This window comes from Lissotriton vulgaris, chromosome 3_1 (genome assembly GCF_964263255.1).
Source record: "Lissotriton vulgaris chromosome 3_1, aLisVul1.2, whole genome shotgun sequence".
NCBI lineage: Eukaryota > Metazoa > Chordata > Amphibia > Caudata > Salamandridae > Lissotriton > Lissotriton vulgaris.
The window spans coordinates 1,738,352,313-1,738,369,419 of NC_141689.1; the positions used below are offsets into that span (position 1 = coordinate 1,738,352,313).

General features: G+C 43.4%; 1 protein-coding gene across 1 annotated transcript in view; it reads left to right on the forward strand.

Moving 5' to 3' along the window:
- LOC147728380 (N-heparan sulfate sulfotransferase 4) overlaps positions 1–17,107 on the forward strand; it is a 1,294,254-nt gene that overhangs the window by 1,193,606 nt on the left and 83,541 nt on the right. The window contains exon 13 of the mRNA XM_086963276.1: positions 1,701–1,803. Coding sequence (XP_086819402.1) covers positions 1,701–1,803 — 103 coding nt within the window. The remainder of the gene's footprint in view (positions 1–1,700; positions 1,804–17,107) is intronic.

Below are 17,107 nucleotides of genomic sequence, written 5' to 3' on the forward strand. Positions count from 1 at the left end.
GTTCATGTGCGATCACAAGTGTAGTGTACAGTGGCAGAGCTCCTGCCTCATACAATGCATTGTAAAGGCCTCTCTCAAGTACCCATTGCCTCCGATCACTGACAAATTTGGACTGCCCTGATGCACAAATATACAGTAGTGGCTGTGTCACGCTGTATGAATGTGTGCATTGAACCTTCTTTCAGTGTTTGCTCGCCTAAGCATTCCATCAAGGATTGGGCAGTTCTTGATGGCATTCTGCCTTCCAATGGTCTGGGTCCCTCTATCAAGACAGTGGCTATCTATTTCACACCAAAAAATGGCAGATGTGCTCACCTCTCCGACACCTACAGTAATGAAATGAAAATAGTGTTTTGTATAGCACACTAAGACCCAGCAGAGGGCAGGTGCACACTAATGGAGTGTGCCTAGGCCCTTTTGGATAGGATCCGCATTTGTAATAGAGATAAGACCACAAAATTGCATTTGACATGGATACCTTTCTTTGTATTCTGTTCAACCTAGATGACATACATAATAAGGATTTATGGCTTGATGTGCAGTCTGTGCAATTTCATTACTCTTCAAATTATGGAGGAGATCAGCAATATAAACAAAGTGTAACTGATAGTATTGAGTCTATGCAGCTGACCTGGTCTGCAAATATAATATGAAGAATAACATCTTCAGATTGCACTCACTAGTTTGGTGAAGGTTCTCATACAGGGATCATACAGCCTGATTCATCAAGGTACCGTTTTGCGAGTCTCTAATAGAGAATCATAAGGAATCGCTATTAGAGACTCGCAAAACGGTATTCATGTAGGAATCGCAAAATAAAATGCGATTCCTACAAATTCCTTATTTGCGATTAGCAAATTGCTAATCGCAAATAAGGAAAAACTCCCCATTCATTCCTATGGGCCAAAAGGCCCATAGGAATGAATGGGGAGTATTCCTTATTTGCGATTAGCAATTTGCTAATCGCAAATAAGATAGCGATTTGAAGGGTGCCAGGGGTGTCCAAAGGACACCCTGTAGCACCCCTTAAATGCACATTTCAACAGGTGTTGCTCACACACATGTCCTAAGGACATGTGTGTGTGTAACATGCAACTTAGAAAAATGCTTTTAAAAGCATTTTTCTACGTTTTCGCTATTTACCACGAGGTTTGACCTCGCGGTAAATAGCGGCCGAAATTTGCGAATTCGCAATTTTAAAATGTTTCAAGAATAGCATTTAAGGAATCTCTGATAGAGATTCCTTAAATGCTATTCCTCGCAAATTTGCGAGTTTCTAAATAGCGATTTTTGCATTTGGGCTGATGAAACCCAAATGCAAAAATTGCACTCGCAAAGGGCCAGATTCTCAGAATCTGGCCCTTTGCGAGCGCAAATATGATTGATGAATCAGGCTGATAGTGCTCCAGCTATGAAATCTCTTCACCGCCCCTCAGTCTTGTAACAAGTAGTTTATGCAGTAGAATATTTGACCCACAATGTAATTTATCATATTCGTCAATATATAGTTCAACAAAGTTGCTGATTACATTACATTTTAGAATCATTTCATGTCAAATATATATAACACATGTAATATCGGATGATACATGGAAGGCTTGTACATGCTCTTTTTAAAGTGTTCAGGTTCTTCCTGTTGTTAAAATGTTTGGGTCATGGTTTGGTACCTATTTTCAACATATGGTCTTCATTTATTACAGGTTTGACCCTCAAAAAGGATTTTGGTGCCAGCTAATAGAAGGAGGGAAAACGAAATGCCTTGGTAAAAGTAAAGGTCGGAAATATCCACCAATGGATTTGGAGGTACGGTATCTTGCTGATTTTAATATACAATTTTCGGATTGCAGAGTAAAGCATTCATGAATAAGGCTAATAAGCATTTTGTGATGCATGATTTTATATAGCCTCTCCATCAGGGCTTCTCCAGTGCCAGTTCTAAAGCACCTGGGTCTGGTGCAAAGTAGGTAGATGGCAATGTCCTTTTTTGCTAGATTTCAGGTAACTGAGTTTTGGAAGTGCGATAAATGAAGGAGCTGAATCATGATACAGGCCTTTATAATGCATGCAAATTGTGATGATTACATTCATAATGAATATGCAGATTCAGAGCAGTTCATTAAGTGGGAGATATTAGACTTAGGGATAACTACTGGCAGCGTAATCTAGAGCAATCAGTAGTGGAATATTGGAAGACTTTGACAGAGGTAAACTTGTAAATTGCTTTTAGAAAATAGCGAGAAAATAAAGCAAAAACATTAGTGCAAATGGAGGCTGTTGTGCAGGACATGGCACAATTTACAGAAAGCTGATGGTCGGATATGATGACTCATGCTGGAGTGTTTCTAAGCTTCACGCTCTGCCATTTATTGTGAGATGTTGTCAGTTACTTTCTTTCATAGGACCACAGTCAGCACTAGAGTATTCCCAGTCACTAAGCAACTGCCAAGGTCTGGGAAAACAGGTGCAGCTGTTTCTTATTATTATGTTTTCTCTTTCTCTTCCTCCTCCACTTCCTCTTCTTCATCTTCTTCTTTTTGTTCCTCTTTCTCAACCTCTTCTTCTACTACTTTTTCTTTTTCTTCTGCTTCTTCTTCTTCCTCTGCTTCTTCCTTCTACTTCCTCCTTTTCTTCTTTTCTTCCTCATCCTTCCCCTTCTCTTCCTTGTTTCACTTTTCCAATCTCTTCAGGTCTTCCGGGGAGCTAATCCTCTAGATAATTGCTAAGGCTGTTTCTACAACCGCGCATAATGATAAAAGTAACTCATAATTTGAAGAAAAACTGGAAAGTTGTAGTTATGATGTCTCAAACCTCTTAGCAAGAAATGTAACATAGATGTCTTTCCTTGCTGAAAGTTAAGCTATTATGCTGCATTAATGCGTCCATAGATTTGTCTCGCTCTTGTGTGTGTTTGTGTGATGCTTCTTTGTGCCTCTGTGAATGTGGCCGTGGCTAAATGTTGCCTTTTGTGTGTGTATGTGGCTGCACATGTGAGCATAGGCAAATCAACTTGTGAACATGTTATCTGTTTTAAATGTGACCTTCTGAGTGGTCATTCTTTGGTGAGAGGACTACTAATTGGTTGATTACTCTCTGCTTCGCAGACCATGATTAACCAAATCTAATAATCTTCTTGACCCTTGGACTCTATCTAAAAAAATAAAAATCCCCAATACAAGGCAAGTTTTATTTACCTACAGTCATTTTATCCGCAGGCCTAGCACCACCCTGTCCATTTGTTTAGGTCTCCTAAACAAGCAAGGCCATCATATCCTGGCATGCAAAAAGTAGAGAGAGCGAGTGAAAGTGAGAGAGGGAGAGAAATATAAAGAGACAGAGAAAGACAGAGAGAAAGGGAGAGGGGGCGGGAAGGAGAGAGAGACATTGACAAACACAGAAAGAGAGAGATTGAGAGAAGAAAAGAGAGGGATAGGGGAGAGACAGAGAAAGACAGAGGGCAAGATAGAGCAAACATGTTTCCCAGCATTCTCTAAGAGTGCATAAAAGAACTGTACCAGATATTGCAAGACTTGGTGTTGGAATGGCCCTTTCTGCAGGGTCACCCCCAAATGTTTTGCCTTTCTCCTCCCATTTTAGCTGAATTTGTTGTTATTGGCTTTAGGACTCCGGGCACTTTACCACTGCTAACCCATGCTAACGTGCATGTGCTGTGCTTTCAACATGGTAACAGTGGCTTATTCACAATTAGCATCTTTAATGTACTTATAAGTCCCTAGCAAAGTGCACTACATGTGCCCAGGGCATGTGTATTAAATGCTGCTAGTGGGCTTGCAGCACTTAGTGTCCCACCCACTTAAGTAGCCCTTTAGAAATGTCTCAGGCCTGCCACTGCAAAGCCTGTGTGTGCCTTCCTGCCAGGACCAACCTTTCTTTGTGATACATATAAGTTACCCCTAAGGTAGGCCCTGGATAGCCCCAAAGGCAGGGTGCAGTTTATTTAAAACATTTGACATTTACTTTTAAGTTTTACATGTCCAGGTAGTGAAACACTCTTAAATTAGTTTTTCACTACTACAAGGCCTGTCTCTCCCATATGTTAACATTGGGGATATCTTATTATGAATATACGCCGTTACAACGCAAGCAATTGCAACGCATGCTTTTACAACGCAGTTTTTACACCACAACTACCATTCCATCAAAAGATTTTACAACGCAAGCCATTACAACACATTTAAAAAAAACTACCATTACAACGCATGCCAAATACAAAGCATACCATTACAAAGCATACCTTTACAGTGCATAATACTTTTAGGGCAACAGTAGGGTACGTGTTGGTTAGTGTAGGTGTAAAAATTACTGTTCCCATTCCAGTGAGTGCAACAGTGGGGAAAGTGTTGGATAGTGTAGGGGTAGAAATTACTATTCCCATCTACTCCAAAACCCATACCCACCCTAAAACAAAAAAATCTTCCTTACTTACCTTATAATGCGTTGTAATGGTATGCTTTGTAATGGCATGTGTTGCAGTGACATACGTTGTAATGGCATGCGTTGTAATGGCATGCAATGTAAAGGCAGTTGCGTTGTAAAAGTTGCATTGTAAAAGCAGTGCAATGTAATGACTGCGTTGTAATGGATGTTTCCCCCTTATTACGGCTTAGAAGTGTAATTTCCAATTGGGAAAATATAGACTTTTCGAGTTTGGTGTCTCTAGACTCATAATTTAAAATCTCAATTAATGGTAAAGTGGGATTTTAACTTGCAAGTCTAAAAATGCCACTTTTAGAAAGTTGGTATTTTCTTACTCTAACCATTCTGTGCATTCTGCCTGTCTCTGAATTTACATCTGGGGTGGGTGACATCTGGGATTTGTGCAGCCCCTCTAGACAACTACACACAAAAGGAGCTTAGTTTTGGCTGAGGAACAATCAACATCCTGTTGGACAAACCTGGGCAGAATAGGAGGGAGGAGCTGACACTTGCACCTAAATGGGCTGTGCCTGACCCCACACAAAGAGCTGCATACCCCTGGAGAGAGTCTGGGGTCAGAGCAAGATGTGCAGTAACTCTGTGCACCTCGAAAGACTCTCTTTTAAGTCTCCCCCACTTCAAAGGCACAACTGGGTATTAGTACTGGACCTCAGAGACCACAACATCAGTACACTTCTGGACCTGAGGATACTCTTCAATGAAAAGGGACTGCTGTGCTACTAAAAAGACTGTCACTCTGCTGGACTTGGCTGGAGTTCTACTTTGCTGGGCCTGCCCTGCTGCCCTCCTTGCCTGGGAGTGAGAAGGACTAGACCTGCATCTCTACACCCCAGAACCAAAGTGACTCCAAGGGCTTGCTGGCTTTCCTCCTTTTCTGAGCTCTCAGGGACATCAAAGACTTCTCTCTTCAATCTGCAACCAGCACCTGGGCTCTGTCTGCTGTGATTCCTTCGTTGCCAAGTGGTGTCAATCCAGTCCTGGGCTCTTGGCAGTGAGTACCAAGTACTGCAAACTAGTAAATCCATGCATCGTTGACATTGCGCTGATCGGAACCGGCACACTTTTCTGGACACCTACAAATCACTGCAGCTGCTCGAATCTCAGACACCACATCGTTGATGGTGGGACGCATTGTCCCCTGTTTCCTGTCTGACTTTGTGTGGCTGTGCACCAACTAATCGCTTTGGACTGCTCGTATCACTTACAGCCTGGCAGTTCGATGATAACCCGTCACCCAGATGTCCACTGCATCTTGACTTTCTATGCATCTTCAACTTTGCACAGCTTGGAACCAGAGCACCGTCTACATCTGCAGGATCAACAGCGACGCATCGCCTCCTTTGCATCACACATCGGCCTTGACGTCGATGCATCCAAGGTACTGTTCAGCAGGCCAAGCTTGTCCTTGTATCTGACCCACACTCCATTGCGGTTGACCTGTACGTTTGGACTTACCCCGGTCAAGCGCAACCAGATAGCCCTGGTTGGCTCAATTTGTTTCTAAGTACCACAAAACAATTTATTCTTTAAAACTGTATATCTTGACTTGTATGTATTGGATTTTTGTGGTTTTGATCTGTTTTACTCATAAAAATATTCTCTACTTTTCTAAACTTGTGTGGAGTCTTTTTGGGGGTTCTCACTGTGTTACTGCTTTAAGTGTTGCACTAATACTTTACACATTGTCTCTCAAGTTAAGCCTGGCTGCTCTGTGCCAAGCTACCAGAGGGTGAGCCCATGTTAATTTAGGGTATGCATCTGACTTACCTTGTCTAGGATTGTGGTCCCTACATGGACAGGGTGCATGCCTCTGCCAGCTAGAGACCCTATTTCTAACACTTGGGTTCTGTCAAGAATTCCATGATTTTTGAAGGATTACATTAGATTTTTTTAGTATTCTCCGTTCAACACAAGACATCAAACCCCCAATTATCTATGTTTTTCCTCATGTGATTCGAATTCTTAAAAAACAGATCCCAAAGTTAGAGTGAAAATGGAAAGAGACAAACTTGAGATGAACAAAGCCACTAAGAGGGCTCGGCCAGCCACCTACCATAAAACTCTATTTAGGGTTAAATTGAATAACCTGTGGGAAAAAAAAACCTCTGTTATGTTTTTTGCTGTTCTGGAATTCACAAATATCTTATCAGAGAGTTCTCTGTCCCATTATCAAAAAGAACTCAGTATGATGCTGAACACTTCCTTTACGTGAAAATTCCCAGATTTATTGAGAGAGATCCAGTTCCAGCTGGTAATTTTACCATGCAGGAAACAAAAATACATAAAACTTACCTTTACTTCAGCTCTCTGAGAAGGAAGTCTCAAAGGTCCCAGGAGGGTTGTAACTGCTGCCTTTTCTCACTAGCTGACCGAAGGGGTCATGGAGACTGCTGATCCTGGAGAAGTGTGGCTCACCAATTAGAGTGGCAGACCCTGAGGCAGAGGTTTGGCCCGGGACCAGGGTTCAATCCCCGTCGCGGCAGGGTCTTGGGCTCAATGTCCTCGGACCCGATAATTCTCGCCTCGGTGCCTACTTTAATCATGGGTTCCACTCTGCAACTCTGGGCAATAGCTTGCTTAATCTCCACACCGGCCCTAACAACGCTAGGATGCCTGGCTTCACCTTGGGGGTGCCCAGGAGTAGACACCACACAGGAACGGGCCAGGAAGCGTTCCACAGCGGTATTCATACAGCGCTTAGAGACCCCTGGGTGATAGGCTCTATACAAGTGCAAATTACATTTACATTTACATCCTACCCCACTGATTGACACTCAGCCCCGGGCGCTTCAGGACTTAAAACTGAAGAGCCCAGATCTGAGGCAATCAGTGACATTCCCTCTCATCATGATGGGGGGCGGCTAGAAGCACCTTTGCCAGGCTGAGGAGGTCACGTTGACAGGGCTGTGAAATTCCCAACCGGGCAAAGTTCAGCTCAGGCAGCCAGGAACATGAACATTTAGCACATGTCTAGCTCTTGCCTGCCGGACATGAACAAGAAGAGTGTCTGTCAGGCTGGCCATTGTTAAACCTGACAAAATCTCTTCTTGCCTTGAAAAAGGTGACACACCCATTTAGAGAAATGGGGCGACCCTGGGTCCCTCAGAACCTGGGTATGTCTGATATATAAAGAATTGGTTCTGTCGAGAAGGTGTCAATTGCTTTGTACAAGTGAAATCACTAAATCCACAACATTCAACTTTAGTGGAGGAATTATGGTGTCAAAAAAGGGGTTCAACGTCTCTACTGAAGAACCAAACTGTACAGTCAGAACACACCACCAAGACACTTATTTTGTAGTCAAAATAAATATTTTTTATTGTATATAAATTACTGAACATGGCTGTCAATAAAGTAATACAAAATAATGCAGTATGTAGAGTGCAAACAGTTACTTTGTGATAATATGTGAAAATAGTACTATACATATATTATACAAATAAACCACATGTAAGAGTGACAGTAGTAATATGATGCTGTCCCATATTCTCAAGGCATGAATACGCGACCATGGGATCACTTTGTGTTGTGACCTCTGTAACTGCGTAGACTAGCTTGACTGCAACATCGATGTTTCGACCCTATGGATTAGCGCAGCTTAATATGCATCAAGGGCGGGTCATCATCAGGACAAGGATAATTGTTGACAGCCTGAATAAATTGTGAGATCCTAAGGAATGCGTATTGTAGGATCTAGACGTAATCATCATATGTAGACACAAACCGGACGGTTGTGGTCTGGGATGTGGGAATTATTTCTTCCAAGTCTCCACCAGCCGGTTGGAGACAGTAGTATTTTAAATAAACGCTGCCTGCTTCGCGATCGTATAATTAACGAGGGGGGGGGGGGGGGAGTAGACATGACCTTTTCAGTCTGATTCCTCTGAGATACTCAAAAAGTTGACGGGCATGGTCCCTTCACCCGTACGGACGAGCCACTGCTCTAGAGAACTTAGTGCATGCGAGTGTGGCCCTCAAAGTGATCCATTCATTTGTGTTTAGTCAGTACTTGCAGCCCTTTCATGCCTTACTCCAAAAGCTAGGGGCCTGATTTTACATAGATGTGGTGGACACTCAGCAGATATTTCAAAAATACTCATGGATGGCAAAGATTATCCTCTCCAGAACTCTAGTGCTGTGGCAAACAGTCTGGCCATAAGGCAGTGGTTAATGTCTACAATTCCTTAAATTGAACCCTGCAAAAATTGAGATTCTGCTTAGGTCTTATAACACCACCCTTTGGAAAAACAATCTCTTGACCACCAATTGCTATCAAAAGTAGCTTGAAATTAGAATGTCCTTATGGATTCCAACTTGGCACTAAAGTCAAATGGAGTTGTAAACACCATTGTCCAGTTCAGGCTGGCTTAAGACAATTTGATAACTTTAGAGGTCACCAAAAAAAGCATTTCCATCATTTTGAGTTACTTGGAGCTATCCATGTGGTATCTGGCAGAAGACGATGCAACGTAATTAATTTCTTCTAAGATTATTTCTGTGTCTACCTATAAACCAAGCGGTTTCTTTTAAACTTTCAACCATGGGGCATAAGACTACAAATCAGAACTCTTGCTTTCTGGCTTGAGGTTTATACTGTATCCCCAGTCTCTAGGGTCTGCAAATCAAGGTCCTCTTGTGATTCCTAAAACCAGAATAGTGATCTGTGGAGATTGTGCCTTTTCCATGGAATTAGCCAATTCCTGGATTTCACAAGCTTGAAAATGTAACCCATTTTGAGCATTTTCAGGAAACTACTGAAAACGTGTTTTTTCAGATAAATGTGTTTATTGCTGGGAGATCTGATGAGCAGTGGCTGGCATTTTTGGAGTTGCACATTTTATGCTCCCATTTCACTCCCTCAGTTTTTTTTTTTACTCACTTGAGTTCAGTTACCTCACAAAACAAGCTTTGGGATTGGGCTTGTTAGAGCTAATTGTAACATAATATGCACGCTGAGATTCACCTCTTAAATGTGCCAGTCTTGATGATGGAGCAGGGGTGCTCTTGTTTTGTCAGATTTTTCAGCAGCTTTCCACACCATTTCCTACTCCTCCCTATTACTACGGTTGGAGGTGGTTGCCTTAAGGGGCACTGTGCTTACTTGGTTGGCCTCTTTTCCTTTTTAAAAGAACTCAAGCTCTTGCTCTGTTAACTTTAGATCCTAAACTAAGCAATGCACATACATCCTATATAATATTGGTTTTTTGATGGTACCAACCTTCAAGAGAGCAAAGATCTAAATATGTTTATGGGATCAAGGGGCATATTACCAAGCAATAGCGATAATTATCGCTATTGCCTGGTTAGAGACAAAAATGTACCGCTGAGCTGCGGCGATTTTTATCGCAGATAAACCTTGGTATTACCAAGGTTTATCGCAAATGCGATAAAAATCGGCCGCAATGCATGAATATCGCTGAAAAGTCAGCGATATTCATGCATTAGCGAACTAATGCTCTTAGCCATGTTATCCACCTCCCATTGGATAACATGGCTAAGAACTGCTCAGGGCAGGTGTTAGCTTTTGGAGATATTCGGGCTTAGCGCGAATATCTCCAAAAGTTGGTAATAGGAGATAGCGATGTTAGCGACTGTTTTCAGTCGCTAAAATCTTGGCACACCCACTTTGAATGCCATTAGTGATAAATATCACTGACATGCAAAGCGGGGCCCAAGATGGTCGCTATCTCCTACTAGCTGTCGCTAACTGGTGTTAGCGACAGCTAGGTAATAGGGAGATAATTTTATCTCCGCTTTCTTGGCTTTTAAAGCCAAAAAAGCGGAGATAAACCCCCTTGATAATATGCCCCCATGTTCCCAACGTTCAGGAAGGTTTGTATGGATGGATTCTTAAGCTGCGGTTACAGCTAAACCCTGCATCTCTCTTCCTATTTCATATTGCTCAGGAACTGTAGAAAGAATCTCAAGACATTCATATTTATCAATGACATCAAAATCAGAGGGGGAGTCCTCTCGCCACCTCTTTGAGACTGGAGGATGTTCTTCTCCCTATACGAACCTATCTTGACCATCCTACTGTCAGGGCAGTTCATTTCTCGAAGTAGCTGTAAAGTTAATTATTTATTTGCGCTGTATGAATATCAGATCAAAGCAGGCCTCTTATAGTGCTTGCTTGACCACACAATAGTTCTGATGTTTATCCAATATTAATGTTCCCTATAGACAATATCATGTTTGGTTCGTATTTTGCAATGCACATGTATCTTGTACAGGACATGATTTACATCAGGTGCATTGTCCGCTACTTCCAAAAGAGGTCATCAGATGAACTGCAGGGGCTGAGAGGGTAATATTTTTCTCTCCACTGTGGACTTTATTATTGCCAGAATTGTTCCAACTTTTTTTCCTTGGAGTTTTTATGCCACTTTGTAGACACTTTTATATTATCTTCACTAAGCAGTCGGTATCAAAGTGTTGCTTTTCAAGCAATTGGGGTTGTATGCCTTTCGGCAACAACTTGAAAAGAGGGTATGTACAGAAAATGCTGCTGAATTCCTCTACATTAAGGGCTCGATTCACAAAGAGCCTCTGCAGTCATGGCGGAGGCTCCACACTCGTGACAGAATCTCTTTAACCCCTTCACTGCGGCGGCTATTCCGCCGCAGTGCTAAGGGGGCGGGGTGGAAGAGCGGCGGGCGCATGCTGGTGACGGAACCGCTCCGTCACCAGCGTCGGTTGCGCTGTGCTTATGAAGGAGCGGTTCCGTCATTCTGTTTTATAGGTATAAATGGGGATGGTGGTAGTAAGACATGGACAGGACACCAGTAATTGCTGCATACGTAGCTGGACTAGGGAAATTCCCTCTAGGCCGAGATCAACAAAAAATTCACCCAAAGGCTGCTCAAAAGAACGCTCAGCGCAAGCGCGGGATTCGCGCCGCGCAGGAGCGTCGGGCGGGTCATGACGGAACCGCTCTGTCATCAGCACAGCGCCACCGCAGCTGATGACGGAGCGGTTCCGTCAACAGCAGGGGAGGGGTTAATAAGAAACTGCAGAGGCTCTTTGTGAATCAGGCCCTTAGTATTTACCATTTACTGTTGAAAATATGTCCCCAGACTAACTCCCCCTATTACTACCATGAATATTTGAACTGTGATTAAAGAATAATCAGTAAATGCATAATTTTAAATATTCATTGAAAATACGTATGTTGTTACATTATGTTTTATGTTATGTTATGCTATGTTATATTGTATGTTATGCAGATTGTTAGAGCACACTGTCACATGGGAGGGTATCCTGGTGCTAAGCAGGTGTGAGTGTAGCCAAATCTAGGTCCTATTGAGACTACTCGATAAGCCAGGTCTTCAGCTTCTTGTGTAATTCCAGAAGGTAGGGGGAGGCTCTTATGTGTAATGGCAGGTCATTCCATACTTTAGAAATGATGTAGGAGAATCCTCAACCACTAGATATGGTCTTCCATATGCATGGGAAGTAGACAAGTAAGGGGCCCTACACTCGGAGGTGTCTGGAAGGTTTAGGAAAGCAGTTGCGGTTGTTGAGGAATACTGGGCCAGTGTTATGGAGAGCCTTGAAAGTGTGAGAGAGGAGTTTGAATTGTGCTCTTTTTTGTATGGGGAGCCACTGGAGTTTCCTCATGTGTGGTGTGGTGTGAGTGCGGCATGGGAGGCTGAGAGGGATTCTGCATGTCGAGTCCTGAACGGTCAGCAGCCTTTGGGTGAATGTTTTGTTGATCTCGGCCTAGAGGGAATTTCCCTAGTCCAGCTACGTATGCAGCAATTACTGGTGTCCTGTCCATGTCTTACTACCACCATCCCCATTTATACCTATAAAACAGAATGAAAAGTCACCATTTTCCACAATATCTCATGATGCTGTTAGGGGAAAGCAATATTAATCGCATTAAAAACCACATCCAAGTCTAGATGTGGAAAAGATAGACTTACTTTTAAATGGTTAAAAGGCACAGGTTCTGCCTTGGATGTGGTAAATGGCTTGTTATTCCTTCATCTAGTTCTGGGCTGATATGGGAACTTGCATTCATTGAATAGGTTGTTAATTCTGCAGCTTTACAATCTATCCACTTAAGGAGAGAAAATACCTAAAATGGTTTGCTTGGTGCGCTTCGTAAGGGAGACACGTGCTTTTGAACAAAGTGTAGAAAGATGTTGATGGAGGGTTCAGTAAATATTTTCCTGGTAAAGTAGTGTCTGAAGGGTTGTTACAAGAACTGTATAAAGTATAAACTATTTATCATTTGTTAGAAATGGAATTCCTGGCTGGCTGAGGTATGCACAAAGGGCAGAAACCACCACTCTAATGAGGATAAGCTAGACACACAAAAAGATAAACAGTTCTTACCCTCTGGTAGCTTGGCACAGAGCAATCAGACTTATCTACAAAGTCAATGTGTAAAGTATTTGTGCAGCACACACACACACAGTAACACAATGAATACACCACATAAAGAATCCACGCAGGTTTAGGAAAAAATTGAATATTTGTCTGAGTAAAATGAGACCAGGATGATAGAAATCCAATCAGTAAAAGCCTAGATATGAATTTTCAAACATTAAATGCAAAAATAGTGCTTAGAAATCACTAGCAGTCAAAAGGTTACTCGAATTCATGAGGGACCAAATCAAATCCAAAGTTCAGGCCGACCACAATCGTCTGCAGGCTGGCTACAAGACCTAGATATGTCCCGCTGAAGGAATTACTTGGATGGAGCTTTTGTCAATGTTGAGAGTTTACTACCTAATTTTTGAGCCTGGCAAAGGAGGTTCCATGTTGGCGTTGAGCTGTGTTGAAGTGAATGCAATGTGTCATCATCGAGATGCAGTAAGCATCATAGTCAAGCCGTTCAGGATGCGGAAATCCTGCCGTTGGAAATCTGCTGCACCAGCGTCGCAGGGCGATATGGCAGAATTTCTCACGCATTCAATGCAATATGTCGGTTTTCTATGAAAAAAGCTGCAGAACCCACTTCTGAGGCCTAGAGTGTGGAAGGGGCCCCTGAAGCTAGGGTAGGACTCACAGAAGGCAGAGTCCAGCACAATTGTAGGAAGTCTTTTATGTCCCTTAGACTTCAGAAGAACAGGAGGCAAGCCAGCAAGCCCATAGAGATCACTTGGAGGGAAGGCAGAATCCTTCGAGCGGAGTCAGGGAGCAGCAGGCAGAAGACAGCAGGGTAACAAGCAGAAATGCAGTCCTTCCTGAAAAACAGTCCATTTGAGTCCCTTAAACAGCACAGCAGTCCTTCTGAAAGAGGTTCAGTTCAAGATGCAGAAGTGTCTGATTTGAGGGTGTCAGAGGCCCAGTACACCCAAAGACATCTTTGATGTAGGGGGGTGACTTCAAAGGAACTCTCTGAAGTGCACGAGGATCCCTTCCAGTGCAGTCCTGTCAACCTGACTAACCCTGGGGGGTAAAACAGTGCCATGTGTGAAGAAAGGACACAGCCTATTCAGCTGTAAGTGTGAGCCACCTCTCCCCTTCCTGCCCAGGAAGGCTATCAGAATGCAAATGAATGCTGATAAGTCCTATGTCACACCCAGCCCTTTCTGTGTTTGTGGCTGTCTAGAGGGAATGCCCAAAGTGTATCTGTCAACCCAGCCCAGACGTGATTTGGAGAAAGATGTTAGGCACAAAGAGCAGTAAGCACAGAGAAATGTCTACTTTCAAGAAGTGGCATTTCTAATACAGTAATGGTAAATTCAACTTCACCAGTAAGGAGGATTTATCATTACCATTCCAAACATATATCAAACAAGGAAAAGCTACTCCTCTCTGATCAGGAATTTCAGCTTAAAAGTATATTAAGGAATTTCCAATGCTGGTCTATGAGAGGAGTCGGTCTCACAGTAGTGAAATATAAAATATGCTATTTGTCACAACCAGTGCATACCAAACATAAAGGTACATGTACTTACTTAGCATCCTGCCCTTAGGGTACTTACGGCCTCCTGTTGGGGTGAATTATATGTGATGAAAGGAGAGTTTAAGGCTTGACAAGTAGTATTAAATGTGAAGTCAAAGTGGCAGTAAACTGCACACACAGGCACCGCAGTGGCAGGTCTGAAACATGATACTTCCATGTGTGGCACAATCTGTGCTGCAGCCCACTAGTAGCATGTGGAGTACAGGCTCTGGGTATATGGTATAGCATTTACAAGAGACTTACCAGTACAACAAATACGGCAATCAGGAAGACACCAGTGCCATCATGGTTAGGGGAGAAGGTTATGCCCTTTAGCACTGGTTAGCAGTGGTAAAGAGCTCAGAGTTCAAAGGCAAACAAAAAGAATTAGGAAAAATGTGAGGCAAAAATGTGGAGGGAAGACCACCCTAAGGATGACAAGTCTAAGACGTGCCCCTCTAGCTAAATATAGGGAGATCTACCCAGCTTCTAGGGAGTTCTCATTACTAAGGTGAAAAAACTTGGTCAGACCATCAGTATTGGTGTGGTCTACTCCTGGTCTGTGTTCCGCCCTGAAATCCATACCCTGTAGGGAAATGGACTAACTCAGCAATTTTGGATTCTCACCCCTCATTTGCATGAGTCACCTGAGGGGCATGTGGTCTGTCTGAATCAGGAAACAAGTGTCGAACAGGTCCAACCTTAACTTCTTCAGAGCCCAGAACACAGCAAAAGCTTCTCTTTAAATATCACTCCATCTCTGTTTCCTGGGGAGTAATGTCCTGAAGACGAAGGCTAGAGATTGGGCTAAGCCCTCCTCATTAAGTTGGGATAGTACTGCCTCTATGCCATGTTCTTAGGCATCTTTCTGAATGATAAATTCATGGGAGAAATCAGGGACTTTGAGCACAGGAGCTGTGCACACTTATTGAAACAGGCCGTCAAATGCAGTTTGGCCAAATCCCATTTCTGCTTCTTGGATGTCATCTCAGTTAAGAGGGCAACTATGGTGCCACATCCCTTGGCAAACCTCCAATAGTACCCAGTGAGGCCCAAGAATGCTCTGATCTCAGTCTGGCTTTTGGGGGTCAGCCAGGTCATGTTGGTTTATATCTTGGCCTCAAGGGTTTGCGCCTTGCCCCTGCCCACCAGGTGTCCCAAGTACACCACAGACCCCTGCCTTATCTGACACTTATTTGCCTAGATAATCAGGCATGCCTGTTGCAGAGCCTGATGCACTTCCTGGCACAAAAAAGGTGTTCCTTCCAGCTGCTATTAAAGACAGCTATGTCATCGAGATAAGCTGAAGTGCGGGACACGAAACAGAGACACCAGGGGCCAGGGACCACATTTCACAGCATCCTTTGTGGTGCGAGGGCCGCTGACGATTTCCTGCCGCACCTATAGATGCCCAAAAAGGGCCTGACACCCTGCAGTGCAGGAAGCGAAACAGAGACACCGGAGGCCAGGGACCAAGTTCCAAGCATCCTTTGCTGCACGAGGGCTGCTGACGATTTCCTATTGGCTGTTGCTGCATGTCGTGCTGTGCTCATTTTGCCAATCGAAAGAAAGTTTCAGGGCCGCGTTTCTGTCCCCTGGTTGGTGAAAAAATGTGTGGGTATCTGGTAAGGTCCTGATGAAGATGGTCTAACTACTCTTCTCATACCGCTGAAACGTGTGTCTACCTCATGCTCAGCCTTGCGCTGTGAACATTAGATTTGATCTGGTCGGGGAGGTTTTTCTGTCAATCACAACCTCCACCCTATTCAGATTCTATGGATATGAAGTTCGTATGAAGTCTGAATGTGTTTGAATGAGTCTGAAATGGATGTATTTATATAAATTAGTCCAGGGGCCATGTATTTTGTCTTTAAAAATGTATCTTGTATAATTATAGATATGAATTTGTAAATTGTATATGTGATGTATTGATTCAAATGATGCTGTTTATGAATTATAATTAAGAAAAAAAGTTTTAAAAAATGAATGAGGAATGGAAGCGACAACCACCTAATCAATGCACAATGACAATCTCTGAGCATACTCCTGATTTCCATCTGACAGCGGAGTCCGAGCACTATGTCCGACACCCGGTGGAGCTGCTCTGTTCAGCTATTGAGGAGATCGGCCTTGGTTCATCCTCTGACCGTCATCTACCCAGCCGGACTTTGGACACAGTTTATCTTCCCGTCTCCCTGTCTCGCCCACCCCCCCAACGTATTTCTGTTACTCTGCTTTTTCTTTGACTCCTAACTATCTATCTGTTCCCATTCAGCATTCGTTCGTTCTTTGTCTACTTCCTTTGTTCCTATCCCCTCTCACATGAAACTTCCCCTTGCCCGCTACACCGCCTAGCCCCCTGTCCTTCTGTGCCCTTTTACTAAGCACTCCTTTTCCCCTTGTTGGGGAAAGAGACAAGATATATACGCTGGAGTCTCAGCATACCTGCTGAGAGAGTCCACAGCCCCAAGGGAGTCATTCACGATTGAGGTATGGTATGGCACACCTTTCCAAAGCACTCCCTCTCCCCTTTTTGGGGAAGGATGAAGTAAGTAGGCCTTGGAGTCTCAGAGACCCTTCTGAGAGAGTCCACTGTGCTTAGGGAGCCTCTCGCAACAGAGATGGGGAAATGATACCACTCCCCATGGGATCACAGCTTACTGGACTTTGGGCACAGCTTTGACTCGTCTACCGGTTTGTGTCCCTGTCACCCTCCCCCTCCTCTTACCATGCTGTGTCTCTAAACCTCCC